Below are 17,671 nucleotides of genomic sequence, written 5' to 3'. Positions count from 1 at the left end.
TAAAATTTTATTGAAATACATTTAAAGAGATTGATAATGGAGACACACCATTTTTATGGAGAGAAAAATTCACTGTAAGAAAAATCAGTTCTTCCCAAATGAATCTCTCAGCTCAGTATAAGCCTAGTAAAAAAACTAATAGACATCAAGAATTTTTTTAAATATTTATTTTATTTTTGAGAGAGAGAGAGAGAAAGAGCATGAGTTGGGGGAAGGTCAGAGAGAGAGAGAGAGAGAGGGAGACAGAGAATCCTAAGCAGACTCCACACTGTCAGTACAGAGCCCGATGTGGGGCTCAAACTCACAAACCGTGAGATCATGACCTGAGCTGAAGTCAGACGCTTAACCGACTGAGCCACCCAGGTGACCTGTGACTTCCTTAAAAACCATAGTAAGTGAGCCAGTGTGCCTCTGATGTAGGGATTCACAAACACACAGGAGAGACCCCCACACATGATAATATAATGACAGCAGTGACATCACAATCAGTGGGAGGAAAGGACAGACATGTAGTCAGTAAAGAATGGCCATTCAAATGGGAAAAAGAAATTGGGCCTTTGACTTATAAGCCCAGAACAACAACAAAAACCCAAACAAAGCATCCTGGTGAATTAAAGACCTAAATGTGAAATAGCTCCAGAAGAAAATACAGGAATAGGGGAGGATTTCCTAAATAAGATACAAAAACACAGACTACAAAGTAATAGGTAAAAGGTTTTATATTAAAAAATAAAGCATTCTGTTCTTTAAAAGATACACTTTTTTGGAAAACTTCTAAAAAGATACATAGTTTAACATGTAGGAATAAAATAATGCCTGGGATTTGCTTCAAAAGGACCTGGTGGGGAGGGAATGAGTGGGGTGATTGTTGATATCAGCTTAGCTCTGAGTTGGTAATTGTTGAAGCCAGGTGATGGGTATATGGGTATTGGTCAAATTTTTCTCTTCGGTTTATGACATACAAAGAATTTCTCACACACACACACCAAAACAGTTTAAAAAGAAGAAAAGAATAGGATACCAGTTTTCACCCACCAGGTCAACAAACATTTTCCAATCCGATAATTCTAAGTGTTAGTAAGAACATGAAAAAGTGGGAAATCTCACACACTAATGGTGGGAACATACACTGACACAACCAATTTGAAAGAAAATTTGGCATTTTCTACCGAAACTGAAGATGTGTATTTACTACCCAGCTGTTCCCCATCTAGGCTAAGTCCTAGAAAATCTTGTTCATGGAAACACGCACAAAAATGTTCATAAACTCATTGTTTTTACTAGCAACAAATGGCAAACAACCAAATGTCTGTTTGTAAAGGAATGTGTGACTAAATCGTGGTATGTTTACATAATAGAACCATAGTGAAGTTCCTGGTGTTAGTTACATGCATCCACATGGATAAATCTTAACATGGTTAAAAAAAAAAGAATTTGTAGAATACGAACATTATAATACCACTAAATACAGTACAAAACCATGTAAAAGTAAATATGTTCTCAGGGATGTATACGTGAAAAGCTAACAATGATGAATTCAAAATTCAGAAGGGTGATTGCTTCTGATGGGAAAAGGGAGGAGAATGTAATTAAAGGCACAAAGGGAGTACCATAGGGATTGTAAGGTTGGGCTTCTTAAGCTGAGTGGAATATACAGGAGTGTACATTATATTCTTTAGTCTTTTTGTATGTAATAAAATAATGCATAATGAAAATAGAAAATGTTTTCACAGTATATACAAATGTCAAATCATGTTTTATACCTGAAACTAATGTTAATATATTAATTATATCTCACATATATATATATGCGTATATATATATGTGTGTGTGTGTGTGTGTATATATGTGTATGTATATATATGTATATATATATATATATATATATATATATATATATATATGAATTTTTCCAGTAAAAGGAGGGGACGTGGTAGGGAGAAGTGAGAGAAGTGGCACAAAAGTACACATCAGGGGAATGTATTCGAAATTCATTTCGGTTCAACAACAGACTTATTGAGAACAGGTGAATGAAACCTTGTCCTACAAGGCCCACAGTCATCTGCCAGAAGAAGACAGCTCATCTCTCTCAGTGCAGACGTAAAGAAGCTTGTAGAAGCTTGGGTTCTAGTCAGACCTTTGATGAAGCCCCCATGAGTCAGAGCATCGGTGGGTGGGCTTCTGACCCAGGTGCAGGGTCTGAGCTTCTCCTTGCCTCCACCCCTGCTGCTCCCTGCCATCTCCTGTCTATTCAGAATGGTTTCTAGATGTGTCTTAATGACACGTGCAATAAAAATTCAGAACAGCGCTGAATGCATCTTTCGTGTAGATTTCTGAAGTGAACAATGTCCCTGGGAAAGAGAAGGGCAGTAGTGTGAGTGTGAAGGATCGGTACCTGTTGCTTTCTCCTGATGCCAGGCAACCGGGGACACCATCCCCTCTGAAGCATGCGGTGTAGGCTTTCTAGCCCATGAATCAGGTAAGTGACCTTTCCAGAGGAAGATGTAGGCATGTGCCGGGGCTTCATGTGTCCAGTTGGGCCGGAGGCAAAACACTGGTGATCATCGTGGTATCAGCACCTCCCACCACCTACAATTTCTGGCTTCCCCATGGCCTTCCTGGGGAGTCCCCAGTTTCCTCATGCCTTCCTCGAGGGGAGTCCCCAGCTTCCCCATGGCCTTCGTGGGGGAGTCCCCGGCAATGGGTGCCTGATGGGCAATCTGAGCCCAGGATCACATACAAAGTGCTACAGACTGGTTCCTTACACCTCGTCACAGCTGCCAGAATGCAAGACCCTGTGAGACCCTGGGCTCTCTAACTCGATTTCCGGCTTTGCTCCAACTTTCTGGGTCCCGTGGTGATAGAAGTGTCAGCTTATGGTCTGCAGATCTGAAAGAGACCAAACAGAATGGCAGGGCTTGTCACCCTTCCCAGACCCCAGCATCTGTTTCCTGCGGGACCTGTGGGGTCCTGCCACTTCTACCTTTTATCTATTTCACTTTCCAAACCCACCGTAATAGCAAGTCCCCACCCCCAGATACACAATTCTTTCCTATTATTTTGCACCACTGGCCCTCCTGGCATTTTCCTGGGTCTGGGGGAACATCTCCAACCTGACTTCAGAGAGAGAAACCATTAATACCTACTACTATTAATACCTATAATGATAATGGCTATTTTTTGAAGACTTGACAGGTGCTAGGCCCTGCCCGTTATGAGTACTTTACATGCGTCAGGCCATAGTCTGACCACTTGTTTAGTGTATATACTCCTTTAGGTGTATACTCTCCTCACTTTACCAGTGGGGAAACCCAAGTACAGAGGACTTGGAATAACTTCCAGCCTTTTCCAGAGCCTGCATCTTGAGCTACTGGGCTACAGTGACTGTCTCCTAAAAGCCGAAGTCGATCAGATGCTGTGGCCGAAGCCACCTTCCCATTCTCCCTTACCCCTAATAGCTTACAACGCATGACAGCTTCCTTGACTTGGCGAAAGCCACCGTCGGGGCCCCGGCCGTCCACGAAGTACATGAACCGGAGCTCAGCGGGGTAGGCGGCTCTGGCGAGGCCTGACATCAGGGGGATGGTGCGGCCCTCCGCCCCGGGAGCCTCACTCAGGGCCTGCAGCATCTGGTACTTGCACCACGGGTCCTGCAGGAAGCCTGGGGTGATGAGCAGCACGCGGCAGTGACTGTTGCTCAGTGCCTGGCACAGCTCGGACACGATGGCGCCGCCTGGGGTTGCATCCCGCAGCTGCAGGAAGCAGCGCAGGCTGGCGGTGCTGCCTTCCAGGTAGGAGACCAGCTCCTGGGCGGCTGCCAGGTCCTCCTCGCTGTGGCACACACAGACATCGTAGTCCTTGCTCCAGCGGCCGCTGCTGCCGCTGCCGCTGCCGCTGCTGCCGGCGACCACGTGTGTTGGAGACGAGGTTGAGCTGAGGTCCAGGCGTGGGGGGTGGTCCTGAGAGCTCGGCTGTGAGACGTCACTGGAGGGGCCGTCTGAGGATTCCAGTATCTTCTTGGGCTTCTTCGACAGGGCCTGCCTGAACCAGTCTGTGGGGAGAGAAACACCACTCAGGCTTGGTATTCTCACCAGGCTGCCCTGGACAGAGCCCAGCCCAGCGCCCTGCTCTGGCCACCATGCCACATTGCTCTCAGAGACCTACTGCTCTATTTCGTACATCCTTCAGGACTGGCCTTGAAGGTCCCATTATCTTCAAACGTTTTGGAAGTCACGAAAACTCTGGCTCTTTTATAAGTCATGAGAATGTAATGAACGGCATGCCGACTAGTGAATAATACTGTCTTCCATATTTGAAAGTTGCCAAGAGAGGAAACCTTAAAAGTTCTCATCACAAGAAGAAAAGTTCTGTAATTATCACTGGTAATGGATGTTAACGAGACTTCTGGTGATCGTTTCGCAATATGTACAAATATTGAATCATTATGTTGTATACTTGAAACTAATATAATGTATGTTAATTGTACTTCAATAACTAAATTAAAAAAAAAACCCTTTGTATAACAACAATATGAAAATTAAAAAGGGAAAGGAAATAACTCTGACTGTTTCACCCACCTGATTAGGAAAGATGGCTTTGCCCTATTCCAGGCCCTTCGGTTTCTGGTACCCTCCGCTTACGCTACCTAGAACTTCTCGCTAGCGCTGACTAGCCAACCGTCTGCTGCTAGTCTGTAAGTAGAGCTGTGTTAAGCTGGGAAGAATCAATCAGTTCCCAAACCCACTCTCTGCACTGAGGGGAGGTGGATTTAGATTAAGGTGGGCAACCCGTTATGGGAGGGAAAGAGGGGAGGGATTGGCATCTGTCTGGCCTGGAGGAATCCCAGAGTGTTGTTGCTAAGTGGTAAAACAAAAGCATGGGAGAGGATTACTACTCAGAGCTCCTGAAGAGCAGAGAGCTTAGTGATTCACAACCTACACTTTGGAGCCAGGCATAGATTTGATTGTGGACCTACTGCTTGCTTTCTACATGACCCTACGCAAGTCAGTCTCTGTCTCCATTTCCTCACCTGGAAAATGGGTTCATTTTAATTGTCGTTGAAGATTAATGGAGATAATGCCGTGTCTGGGATATTGTAAGTATTCCATAATGATATCAGCTCAGCTTCTCCAGACTCTAAAAAAAAATTTTTTTAATGTTTGTTTATTTTTGAGAGACAGAGCATGAGCAGGGAAGGGACAGAGAGAGCAGGAGACACAGAATCTGAAGCAAGCTCCAGGCTCCGAGCTGTGGCCCGACGTGGGGCTCAAACTTGCAAACTGCGAGATCATGACCTGAGCCGAAGGGAGACGCTCAACCAACTGAGCCACCCAGGTGCCCCTCCAGCTTTTCATAGGGACAGAAAGTTTAATGTTCTGGAGATTAATTTGTTTTCTCACTCTGCCTGGCTCCTTCTTCTGATAGGTTCTGAAAGACTTAGATGACAAGAAACATGATGCTAGGTGCTCAGCACAATGGTTTCCAGGCTAGGAAATGAGCCGAGCACGCGTAGAAAAGCTGTGAGCCCATACGACTGAATGTTCTATGATGCGTGCCTCTCTCCTCACTCACCACAAAGCTTCTGGGCTCTGAGGTCAAGGCAGGAGGCCTCTACCTTCAGCCTCCCTAGCATTTCCTGCTGCATTTGGCCCAAGCAGCCTTCCACCTCGCTAACACTCATAGCTGTGAACAAGAACACAATTAGGAGTCTATTTCCACTCACCAGCCATCTTGCCCAGAGGCTTCCTGGACCGGGAGTGAGGAGCTGAGGAGGTTGATGATGCCATAGTGTTGGGCTCAAAACTAACCCCATGAGACCAGGCATTGGTAAAGTGGGAGAAGGGAGGGGACTCAGTCTTGATCTTATGGAACAGCCATCCTATAAGAGACAGAGAGAGAGGATCACAAAAACTGGTCTTACCTTACTCCTAGTCCCAGCGTGTGGGCTCTAGATGTTCTCTCCTAATGCCCGACTGAGGCTCAATCTCTCTAGCCCTCATCCCTATCCCTTATCTACCACTGTGACTGGAGCTGGCTTCCAAAAAAAACCCAGATCTCTGTGATGTGGTGAGACTTACAGAGTAAGGAGTTCAACATGACCAGTTGAGGGATTGTCCTGTGCTGCCTCTGGCCAGGAGCACCCTGGGGATGTGGGGAAGGGTGGCTGGCACGAAGCCGCCATGGTAAGGACTTCCTGTGTTGGAAGAGCGGGGAAAGATGGCATGGGAGGAGGAGGACCCTGGGCTCATAGGAACACATAACTCTCAGGTCATCCTAAATACCCCAGAAATCAACCTGAAGACTGGCAGAGCAAACTCCACAACGAAAGGGGGAGAAAAGGCCACAAGAAGAAGGTAGGAAGCATGGAGATGTGGTTTGGGGTGGGGGGGAAGGGATCCTGGCTGCTGCAGAGGGGAGGGAGCCGCAGTCACGGAGAACCGTGTGAGAGAGAGAGAAGTTCTAGGAGATGAGTGTCAGGAGACAAGTTGAACGTTTCCCCAAAGCCATTGGCTACGGAAGCAAGAGGAGCTGAATTTCATGAGATTTTGCAACCAGCAGGGCTTAAAGGCTGGAGTTGTAAAGGTTGGAGGGCTTGGCTGGGATAGAGCCGGAGGGCGTGCTGCCCTGCTCCCAGTGGGCAAGTAAGCAGGAGAGCAATAGGGAACAGTGATCTGAAGAGGGCCTGGGGCACACAAGAGAGATCATTGCTCTTCTCCTGAGAGGCAGTTCACAGAGAACTTTCCTGGAACAAAGGAGCCAGCCAGCACCATTTCCCTCCTCCTCCCCCCCTCCCCCTTACCTCAGTGTAAACAGGGAACCACTGGGGGAGGCAGCTCAGAGGGACACGCTGCCTAACCTGCTTATGCCTAGCCCTGCTCTCCTGCTCCTCCCTTGCTGTCTGGTGGGACTGCCCCACTCCAGCAAGCATGACTCAGTCCCAGCACAGGAGGCAGAGGGCTCCTGTCCCAGAAGACCAGCACAAACCCTTGCCCACACCACATCTCCTGACCAGAGAGTTCTGCCGGGTTTCGGCTCTATTAGAAGTAGTATCAGGTCTCATTTAACAAGCAGACCTAGTTAAAACTCACCATGCTCAGATCAGGACCAAACACTGCCCACTGCAAGCAAGGAGAGCTTCTGCAGACAACTGGCCTGAAGGACAGAGCAGCCAAAACACAGCAGCAGAGTGCATGCAGCACGCACCAGAGACCCTCCCTGAAGCCCCAGGCCCTGGGCACTCCATGACCTCTTCTTCACAAGGCCATTGCTTTCAGGAGCAGCAGACATAACCTGCTCTTCTAACACAGAGAAGAAGGCAGAGACTTAGACAAATGTGAAAATGGAGGAATTTATCCCCAATGAAAGAACAAAATAAGGCCAGAGCCAGAAATCTAAGAAAAACAGGTATAAGTAACCTGTTTAATGGGGAATTTAAAGTAATGCTCATAAGAGTGCTTGGTAGACTTGAGGAGAAAATGGAAAACTTCAAGGAGACCCTTACCACAGAGATAAGAGAGTTAAAAAAGAATCAGATATTTTTAAAAGTGCAATAAATGAGATTGAAAACACACTTGATGCAATGAACGGCAGAATGGAAGAAGCAAAAGAACAAACTAGTGACCTAGAAGATAAAGTAGTAGAAAGTAATCAGCTGAACACAAGAGAGAAAAGGATTATGCAAAATGAGAACAGACTTAGGGATCTCAGTGACTTCATCAAACATAATAACATTCATATAATAGGGATCCCAGAGGGAGAAGGGAGAGAAAAGGAAGCAGAAAATATATTTGAAGAAATAGTAGCTGAAAACTTCCCTAATCTGGAGCAGGAAACAGATATCCATATCCAGGAGGCAGAGAGAATCCCCAATAAAATCCCCAACAAAATCAACCAAGGCATGTTGTAATTAAACTGGCAAAATATAGCAATAAGGAAAAAATCTTAAAAGCAGCAAGACAAAAGAAGATGGTTACTTATAAGGGAAAACCCATAAGGCTAGCAGCAGATTTTTCAGCACAAACTGTAAGCCAGAAGGTATGATATATTCAAAGAGCTGAGTGGGAAAAATCTGCAGCCAAGAATACTCTATCCAGCAAGGCTAACATTCAAAATAGAAGGAGAAGTAAGTTTTACAAACAAGAACTTCCTGTGCCAGTGCTGAAATGGGAGAAGGACAGGTGCTATTTGGACAAGTAATTATGCATCCAGGTAGGCAGATGCTGAAGAGCAGAGAAAGAGCACATGCAAGAAACCTTGGGAGATTTTTCCGCCAGTCTGCCTTCCCTTGAATGACTCCCTCCTTCCACCTATCCATCCAAACACCCATGCCTCCCTCTCTCCCCGCTGCTTCCTCCCTTCCCTCCCCACTCCCTGAGCTAGTGTCATAGTGGTGAAGTCTACAGACTCTGCAGGTAGAGTGCCTGGATGCTTACCTCTTATTAACTGTGGCCTTTGGCAAGCTACTTAATCTTGCTAAGCTTGATTAAGCTTCTCCATCTTTCGGCTTCTCCATCTGTGAAATGAAAATAAAACTAGAACTGCTCAGCTTTATTGTGAAGACCACATGAGACAATTTATGTGACGTGCTAATGGTTCATGGCATAGAATGTTCAGAAAATAGTGTGGGTTAGCATGTATTTAAAACAATCTAGATATTGGAGGGATACATGATGTTCACAGTTTAGAAGATAGTAATGTAATCAATTTTCCCCAAACTAATCTTAAGATCAGTGTTATCCATGGGGTGCCTGGGTGGCGCAGTCGGTTAAGCGTCCGACTTCAGCCAGGTCACGATCTCGCGGTCCGTGAGTTCGAGCCCCGCGTCAGGCTCTGGGCTGATGGCTCGGAGCCTGGAGCCTGTTTCCGATTCTGTGTCTCCCTCTCTCTCTGCCCCTTCCCCGTTCATGCTCTGTCTCTCTCTATCCCAAAAATAAATAAAAAACGTTGAAAAAAAAAATTAAAAAAAAAGATCAGTGTTATCCAAATTCTGGAATTTGCAGCGGGGAGTGGGGGAGGGGGGTGTGGGATTGTCAGTCTGCTTCTAAATTTAAAGGGATATGCAAAGGATTTATAACCTCTTCAATGTTTCCTGGGATTGTCAAAAAAGCAGAGGCTTGCTTTCTCACTCCAACCTATCTGCAGAGGTCAAAACAGACTCCTGGGAAATCAAAGAGAACTTGTCCTATGAAACACAAAGTAGAAGATAAGTTTCCCAATTGAACAGATGTTATTCAATAGTGAGGATGATGCTCTGTTCCTTGCTAAATGCTGAACACCTTTATGCCAAGCCAATGACTATCAGACAAGATACTGATGATTCATGAAACTGTATCAAAGTTCAAAAAAGAGAGGGAGAACTTAAACGCCTGCGGCAAGAGGGGCAGAAAGAAGTGGAATGGGCACAGGAACCAGAGACATACCGAAAGAGAAGAGCAGTTGGCTGCTAAGCTAGCCAAGGGGACACAAAAGAGGTGAAGTCTGGCATGTATATGTGGTTCTTTTGCTACCTCATATTCTTTGGATTTCAGAGAGCCTCAGTGGTGCACTGAGGTTAAGGCAGTGCCTGATGGCCACTGATTTTGAAGTCCTTTTCCAGGTCTGGGGTTGCTGTCCCGCAACATCTTCATTTCAACCAATCCAGATGTCCTTTCTCTCCCCCAGTAGTAGACAAAATGTCTCTGGGCTTTTATATCATTTCAACAGTTTGTCAATTTTGTTTTAATTTTAAAATTCATTATGTGGCCTCGATAGACTTATAAACTAGAGAATCATTTGATGTTTTTAGTGATAGCTTAAAGGTTAGAAATTAACATAATGTTTTAATCTTAACACATGTAGATTTAAAAGTTTCAGTTTCTCATGTTATGACATGACTTGGCCATACATGCTGATTTTTGGTAACTGCCTTTTTTTCATTGCTTGGTTAAGAAATCCAATTGCCCAACCGCATATGCCACTGTAAGTGGGTTGGTACAAGCCCTTTGACTAATGTTATGGACAAGTTTAAACACAGGAAATAACAGCATCTTTGACACAGGATAATTCAGCAAGATGGCAGATAAGTCCCATTAACCCTATACACTGTCTACTTCCTGGAATCTAACTCCCCACTACACCTTTCTTGTTATCTTTCAGTTCTTGTGCAGCTGAAGTGGTGAGGCTATCACACTTAAATATGCTTTAATCTTTACAAGATTTAGTACTAGTAATATATATTGAGATAGAGGAGACATCGTTGTCAAACAGATGAGCAGATAACGAACCCAAATCTCCAAAAGGAGGGTCTAATCACTAGCTCTACTTAGGGACTGGTTGTATGGTCTTACATGTAGTCACTTTCCCTTGTGCTTTTTACAAAATTCACAAAAGGATAGACACCTAAGTACCTACCTTGTAGATAATTACAAAGTCTTGATAAAAAAAATTAGTGAAAACTTCTTTTAAAAAAGCAACAGTATTATATCTTTAGTGGTTTTTATTTTTATTTTTTTAAGTTTATTTATTTATTTTGAGAGAGCGTATGAGCAAGGGGGAAGCAGAGAGAGAGGGAGGGAGGGAGAGAGGGAATCCCAAGCAGGCTCCACGCTGGCCATGCAGAGCCTGATGCAGGGCCTGAACTCAACAAACCATGAGCTCATGACGGGAACTGAGGTCAAGAGTTGGATGCTTAACCGACTGAGCCACCCAGCCCCCCTTCCCTTTAGTGTTTCTTAGAATCCTTTTGCAACGTTATATGTAGAATGTGTTATGTGGAAAAAAAAAAAAAAAAGAATGTGTTATGTGAGGAAAAATATGAAGTTTCACTGTACAAAATACAAAGTGTATTAAGTATTATCCAATACCCTATTGGGTCTCCAATATCTATTGGTATAGGGAATGTACTGAAACATAGGAAGACATATGATTACAATATGTATCTTACATTTCTGTTAGGCTGGACTCACTTTCTATGGTGGACAGGGCAATGGTCCCCAAAAGATGTCCACATCCTAGTCCTTAGAACCAGGGAATATGCTACCTTACATGGCAAAAATAGATTTTGCAGATTAGATTAAGGATCTTGAGGGGTGCCTGGGTGGCTCAGTTGGTTATGCATCTGACTCTTGATTTTAGCTCAAGTCATGATCTCAGTTGGTGAGATCAGAGCCCTGCATTGGGCTCTGTGCTAATGGTGCAGAGCCTACTTGGGATTCTCTCTCTCTGCCCCTCCCTTGCTTGCTCTCTCTCTCTCTCTCTCTCTCTCTTTCAAAATAAATAAATAAACATTAAAAAAAAAAAAGGATCTTGAGATGTGAAGAGTATCTTGGATGACCCTGGAGGGGAAGGCTGAATGTTATCACAAGGGTCCTTATAAGAGGAAGGCAGGAGTGGGGGGAGGGTTAGAGGAGAAGTGACAGCAGAAGCAGAGGTCTGTGTGACATGGGGCCATGGGCGGAGGATGCAGGCAGCCTTTAGAAGTGGAAAAGGCAAGTACATGGATTTTTCTCTAGAGCCTCCAGAAGAACATAGCCCTGCCGATCCTTTTTAGACTTCTGATTGCCGCCACTGTAAGCCTATAAATGTATGTTGTATTAAGCCACTTAAGTTTTTGGTGATTTGTTACAGAGCAGTTGGAAACTACTGCACTATCCTTGATTGTATGTCAGGTCGTGAATGGAGCAAGCATTGAATGTTAAGACTGGTCTGTTTAAAGGTTTAAATTGTTTGAGTTTTTCACTTCTTTGATGAATAAATTATCATCACATTTCACTTGATTTGGACTTTAAATAAAGAATATCGGTTTCAAAGGCTAAGTTTGCTTCTCAAACATTTGCTAAAACACTTGTCGGGCAGGATTTGTTAGGACTTGAAGGACACTGTCACTTAAAAGTGCTCAGTGTAACGGGGCACCTGGGTGGCTCAGTCGGTTGAGCAACCAACTCTTGATTTCGCCTCAGGTCATGATCCCATTTAAACACACACACACATGTATGTGTGTCGAGCCCCATGTCAAGCCCCACATAGAGCCCACATCAGTCTCTGCGCTAAGCGTGGAGCCTGCTTAAGATTCTGTCCCTCTCCTCCTTCCCTGCTTGCACTCTCTCTCTCTAAAAAGAAACAAAAACAACAATACAGTGCTCAACTAAATTGTTAATAGCTTGATAGACACAATATTGTGTTTCTCAGAGTGATTTATAGAGTAGTTACTTTATATATGATGTGTACTGTCTGTATATGCATTTATAAGTATATATACACACTACGTACATTTACCATATAAGATGTGTACATGTGAGGTGCCTGGCTGGCTCAGTCGGTAGAGCGTACAACTCTTAATCTTGGGGTCATGAGTTCGAGCCCCACATTGGGTGTAGAGATGACTTTAAAAAAAGATATTTAAAAATATGTACACGTGAATGTAGCATGTATATGAATATTGTGTCATACTTATGTATGTGCATACGTGTGCGTGTTTAATCGTAACTTAGCAGACTAGAGAGAGACTCCCATTCTGACTTTGAAGAATTTACCAGGAAATTGCAGGCAGCCTCTAGAAGCTGAGTGATCTCTACAATTAACCTCTAGAAGAGAAGTGATCTCCAGGTGACAGCCAGCAAGAAAACCTTAGAACCGCAGTCTTAGAACCGCAAGGAGATGAATTCTGCCAACAAAGAACACCTGAGGGAGCTTGGTAGTGGCTCTTTCCCCATTTGAATCCCCAGTGGCACTGTGGCCCCAGCTAAAACCTGGAGGTAAGCCAGGTGAGACCCCAGCAGAAGAATCAGCCAAGCCTTGCCTGGGCCCTTGACCCACAGAAACTACCAGATAATAAATAAGTGTTGGTTTAAAATGCTGAACTTGTAATAATTTGTTACCCAGCCCAGAAAACAAATACAATGATGGTTTAAAATGCCAGTTCCTGTGCCCCACCCCAAATCTACTGAATTAAATCTCTGGGTGTAAAACTTGGGAAACTGATTTCTAAACAGTAACTTCGGAAGACTTGAAAAATGCCAAAAAAGTACATATATGCGCACGTGTGTGTGCATTTAAAAGCACCTGTTTTTAAAAATTTAATTATAAGTCAAAAGTATTCTAACTGGTTATTCAAATCTAAAACTTTAGCTGAAGTTCAGCCACGTGGGAACATATCTTACTGATCAAACATGAGTGGGAAACATAATAATGTCTTTTGCAAAAAGTAGCAACTTGGTCTCGGGAAGACACCAGTTTCTTAGTTTTAAAAAATTCTCTTTGTTTTGAAACTATATCATATAGGTACTAAAGCCCACTGTAACTAAAATAAGGTGAATTTATTTTGTATTTACTTTGCTGTAGATCTGATGTAAATATGCAGGCATTGAATGTAATATAGATTGTGTCAGCAGTAAATTGGTGGATGGATACAGTTTACCAATTATGCCAATTACATACCCTTTTACATTAGTACTCTATTGAGCTTACAAAATGACTGCTTTTTATATATTTCTTAAAAAGGCTTTGGGAGGAGTAGTTAAATAAAAATACCTACGATCTTAAAGAAAAGCAATGCTGAGAGCTTCCACCACCAGAATAATAGAGATTATAAAGCAACCATGAAGGCAGCGTGCTAATGTGCACAAGGACAGACAGATGATGGAAGAACAGGGTGTCCAGAAACAGACCCACATCTCTACTGTCTCCTGATTTATGACAAGGCTGACACCGCCATGCAGTGGGGAAAATTGTCTTTTTAACAGATGGTGCTGCATCAATTTTGATAGCCTTGTAGAAAAAAAGAAATTTGACCCTATTTCACACCACACAAAAAACTTAATTTCAAGTAGATAGAAGTGAGAATAACCATAAAACTTTCAGAGGAGAATATAGGAAATTATCTTCCTGACTTTATCTTCTGATTTATTTAAAATTGTCATGGGGACACCTGGGTGGCTCAGTCAGTTGAGCGTCCGACTTTGGCTCAAGTCATGATCTCACGGTTCGTGAGTTCGAGCCCTGCATCAGGCTCTCTGCTGGCATGAAGAGCTCGCTTTGGATCCTCTGTCTCTCCCGCTCTCTGCCCCTCCTCCACAAGCTCTCTCTGTCTCTCTCTCAAAAATAAATTAAAAAAAATAAAAATAAATTGAGATATAATTGACATATAACATAATAGTTTCAGATGTACAACATGATGATCCAACGTACGTATATATTATGAAATGGTCACCGCAATAAATCTAGCTAACATCCATCACTACATAATTACACATTTTTTTCTTGTAACAAGAATAAATCCACTCTCTTAGCAACCTTCAAATATGCAATAGCTTTTTTTGACTCTAGTAACTATGGTGTAAATTTACATCCCCAGGATTTATTTATTTTATAACTGAGTTTGTACCTTCTGACTACCTTCACTCATTCTTCCCACCTACCACCCCTTGGGTAAGTAAAGAGTTTTTCAACTGGCCATAAATAATACAACCATCCAGAAAAAAAAAAAAAAAAGATACACTGGGCAACATTAAACTGAACTTCTGTTCATCAAAAGATATCATTAAGAGAGTGAAAAGGCAATCTCCTGAGAGAGAGAGAGAAGATATTTTAAAAATACATATGCCATAGGGGCGCCTGAGTGGCTCAGTCGGTTAAGCATCCGACTTCAGCTCAGTTCATGATCTCATGGTTCGTGAGTTCGAGCCCCACGTCGGGCTGTGGGCTGACAGCTCAGAGCCTGGAGCCTGCTTCAAATTCTGTGTCTCCCTCTGTCTGCCCCTCCGCTGCTTGCACTCTGTCTCTCGCATTGTCTCAAAAAGAAATAAACATTAAAAAAATACATATGCCATAAATATGTCATATCCAGAATATTTAAGAAGTCTTACAAACTAGGGAGAAACAGAGACAATCTACTGACAAAATGGGTAGAAGAATGGAACACTTTGCAAAAAGGCTATCCAAATGCCCACCAGACACACGAAAAGATGCAGATTCATTAGTCATAAGAGGAATGCAAATTAACACCTCAGTGCAACACCACGGCCCATGCATTGAGCAGAGTGGCTACAATGAAAAAGAGGGACCATATCGCGTATTGGTGAAGGTGTGGAGGAACAGGAACTCACACTGCAGATGGGAGTGTAAATTCGTATAACCGCTTTGGAAAACCATTTGGCACGAAACTATGCTAAAGCTGAACACACCCAGCAATTCCACACTTAGGAACATTCCTATCAGAACTGCTTACTTATGTTCACCTGAAGACAAGTACGAGAATGCCTCGTGGCACTATTTCAAAAAATAAAAAAAAAACCCGAATGGGAAACAACCCGTGTCCGTCAATCCAAGTGTCCAGCAGAAAGTAGAAATAAACTGTGCTCTCTCTGTACAGTGCAAAATTATGCATCAGTTGAGAGTAAATGAATTACTGCTAAATGCAACACGGCTGCATCTCACATACTGTCCACGTGTCAAAAGTTCAAAACCAAGTAAAACGATTTTATGATGTGAGAAGCCAGGATAATAGTTGCCCTTAGATGAAAGTAGCCGTTGGAAGTGGATATTGAGGGCTTCTGGAGTGCTAGTGGTATTTTATTTATTATGGATGCAGGTTGCACAGGAAATTCACTGTGTGAAAACTGGGTAAGCTGTAAGGTCGCACTGCAATATATATTTTTTTAAGTTAAAAAACAAACAAACAAACCAACAACAAACCAGTCGCCTGGTGGCTCAGTCCGTTAAGCCCTTAAGTGTCTGACTTCTGCTGTCAGCACAGAGCCAGCTTCTGATCCCCTGTCCCTCTCTCAGTCTCTGCCCCTCCCCCTCTCAGAAATAAACAAACATTAAAAAATAATAATGTTTAAAACACAAACAACCAAACTAGATGCGACTCTCTCCGACAGCCAGTGAATCCTGACCCTAGGTTCCCCCCGGCTTAGGTGTCCTAGCTACCAGAGTACTCCGGGCTGCCCCTCTCTCTCGGTGGCACTTAGCAGGGCGAGTTGTAATTTCTAATTGACCCGTCTCCAGGGAGACGACAGGGCTGAACCTTTCCTGTCCAATGCTGTCACTCCAGCACTGCACAGGTATCCCATCCCAGTCCTTGACAGATGTTCATGAAAGGCCTCCGTAGGTCATGAACCCTAACTAAAGCCATCTCCTCGCTGGAACACCCACACACAGACCCATCAGAAGAGCAAAGAAGGATGCGAGGAGACCATGGTAGAGACCCTCTCTCTACAGTTAAAGATGGAAACAGCCTGACCGAGCCGGGCTGTTCTACACAAACTAAAGGGCGCGGGGGTGGGGGTGGGGGTGGGGGTGGGGGGAGGTTCCCTGCACGAGCTCCTTTGCGACGGAGAAGGTGACAACTTTCTCGGAGAGCCTGCTCACCCAGTTTCCGTATTCGGGGTGCTGGAAGCAGCCAGGAAAAGGGGGCAGGAGAGAGGAAAGCGGCGTCCCGGCCAAGGGACAGGGACAGGGCGGGTCCCGGCGCAGGGGCCCCCCGCAGTCCCCGGGGACCCTCCTCCGCCCCGCCCACCACCCGCGGTGACCCCCACCCGGCGCCGCCCCCGTCCCCGCGTACCCGCGAGCGCTCACCAGCGCGTGGGTGGCGGCGACCCCGCCGCGGTGCTGGCGGAGAGGCTGGCTCCGGCTCCCGCGCGGTGCCGGCCGCCCCCGGCGAGGGGAAGTGCGGCGCGCAGGCCCCTGGCCGCCGGCCGCCCGCCCGGTTCCCCCGGCTCCGCCGGAAGCGGCGAGGAGGCCCGGCCCGCGGCCCCTCCTCCTCCCCGGCCCGCGCCCTGACTCTGCGAGGAGCTCCCGCCGCCGCGTCACCCGGCCCGGGAGCCGCGTCTCCCTGCTGCCCGCCGGCGGGGCCCTGGGAGCTCCGGAGCCCGCAACCGGGCGGAAACCCGGAGAAGAGGCTGTCCTCCCGCGTCCCCCGGAAACCCGCCGCGACACTGTCCCGCGTCGGGGAGAAGGAAAAGAAACCCGTGTTCCACGCATTTCGTCCTCTTGACACCCTGCAAGGCAAGACCCCATACCTTTTTTTCCTTTTCTACAGTTAAGAAAAGCGGAGCTTGAACTTGTCCAGAGGCCGCACGGTAGGTTGGGAACGTGGCTCTCGGATGCCGAAGGGGGCCGCCCGGGACACCGAAGCCGGGGCGGGAAGCCGATGCCGGCCCCTGCGCTGCGCCCCACTGCGATTCCTGAAAGGGCGCGAGGAGCGCTGCTCTGCAGGGTGACAGAGCTGCCGCACAAATGTGGTGAGCAAGACGTTGGCCGAGTCCGGGGTTAAACAGGGTGCAGGATTTCTTTACCTGCCCGTTTGCACCGTGATGAACCCGGTTTGGGTGGGGGAGGGAACACAACATGTAGCATTTCCCAAACTTGTTTCACCGTAGGAGAAATATCGGGGTCTTCCTGAGCAGGGGTCCATGGCACGCCAGTTTGGGAAACACTCCTACAACCGTGCGCACGAAATGCTTGGAGGATGCCGGTAGTTTAACAGGGCCAATGGAAGATTCACCATCTCCCTTTCAGTCTGATTTCCTCCTTTTCTCACCAGCCAGCAGAGAGAATTAGTGGCTAATCCCGGCAGGCAGTGTAGTACAAGGCTGGGCAGGAGGGCTCTGGAGTAAGATTGCTGGGGTTCACATCCAGAGCTCATCACTTACTAGCCCTCCGACCTTGGAAGTGTGCAGCCTGCGGAGGCTCA

General features: G+C 45.6%; 1 protein-coding gene across 7 annotated transcripts; it reads right to left on the bottom strand.

The window, feature by feature from the left end:
• Window positions 1–1,871: 1,871 nt before the first annotated feature.
• LOC102970131 (TIR domain containing adaptor protein) lies at window positions 1,872–17,040 on the bottom strand. Of its 7 annotated transcripts, none has more exons than XM_042958079.1 (5): window positions 16,998–17,040; window positions 8,433–8,512; window positions 5,723–5,878; window positions 3,450–4,051; window positions 1,872–2,889 (listed from the first exon to the last, which is right to left on the bottom strand). In XM_042958079.1, exons 3-5 carry the CDS (start codon window positions 5,784–5,786, stop codon window positions 2,875–2,877), a joined length of 681 nt encoding a protein of 226 aa, XP_042814013.1. In that variant the 5' UTR covers window positions 5,787–5,878; window positions 8,433–8,512; window positions 16,998–17,040; the 3' UTR covers window positions 1,872–2,874. The 7 variants fall into 7 exon arrangements, 6 of the variants coding, with proteins under 6 accessions (XP_042814013.1, XP_042814012.1, XP_042814014.1 ...); XM_042958078.1 differs by lacking the exon at window positions 16,998–17,040 and adding an exon at window positions 16,555–16,640; XM_042958080.1 differs by lacking the exon at window positions 16,998–17,040 and adding an exon at window positions 16,541–16,566.
• Window positions 17,041–17,671: the final 631 nt, after the last annotated feature.

The sequence above is a fragment of the Panthera tigris genome, chromosome D1 (assembly GCF_018350195.1).
Source record: "Panthera tigris isolate Pti1 chromosome D1, P.tigris_Pti1_mat1.1, whole genome shotgun sequence".
NCBI lineage: Eukaryota > Metazoa > Chordata > Mammalia > Carnivora > Felidae > Panthera > Panthera tigris.
The sequence above is the reverse complement of the archived record's forward strand: the minus strand, read 5'-3'. Positions and strand labels throughout refer to the sequence as shown.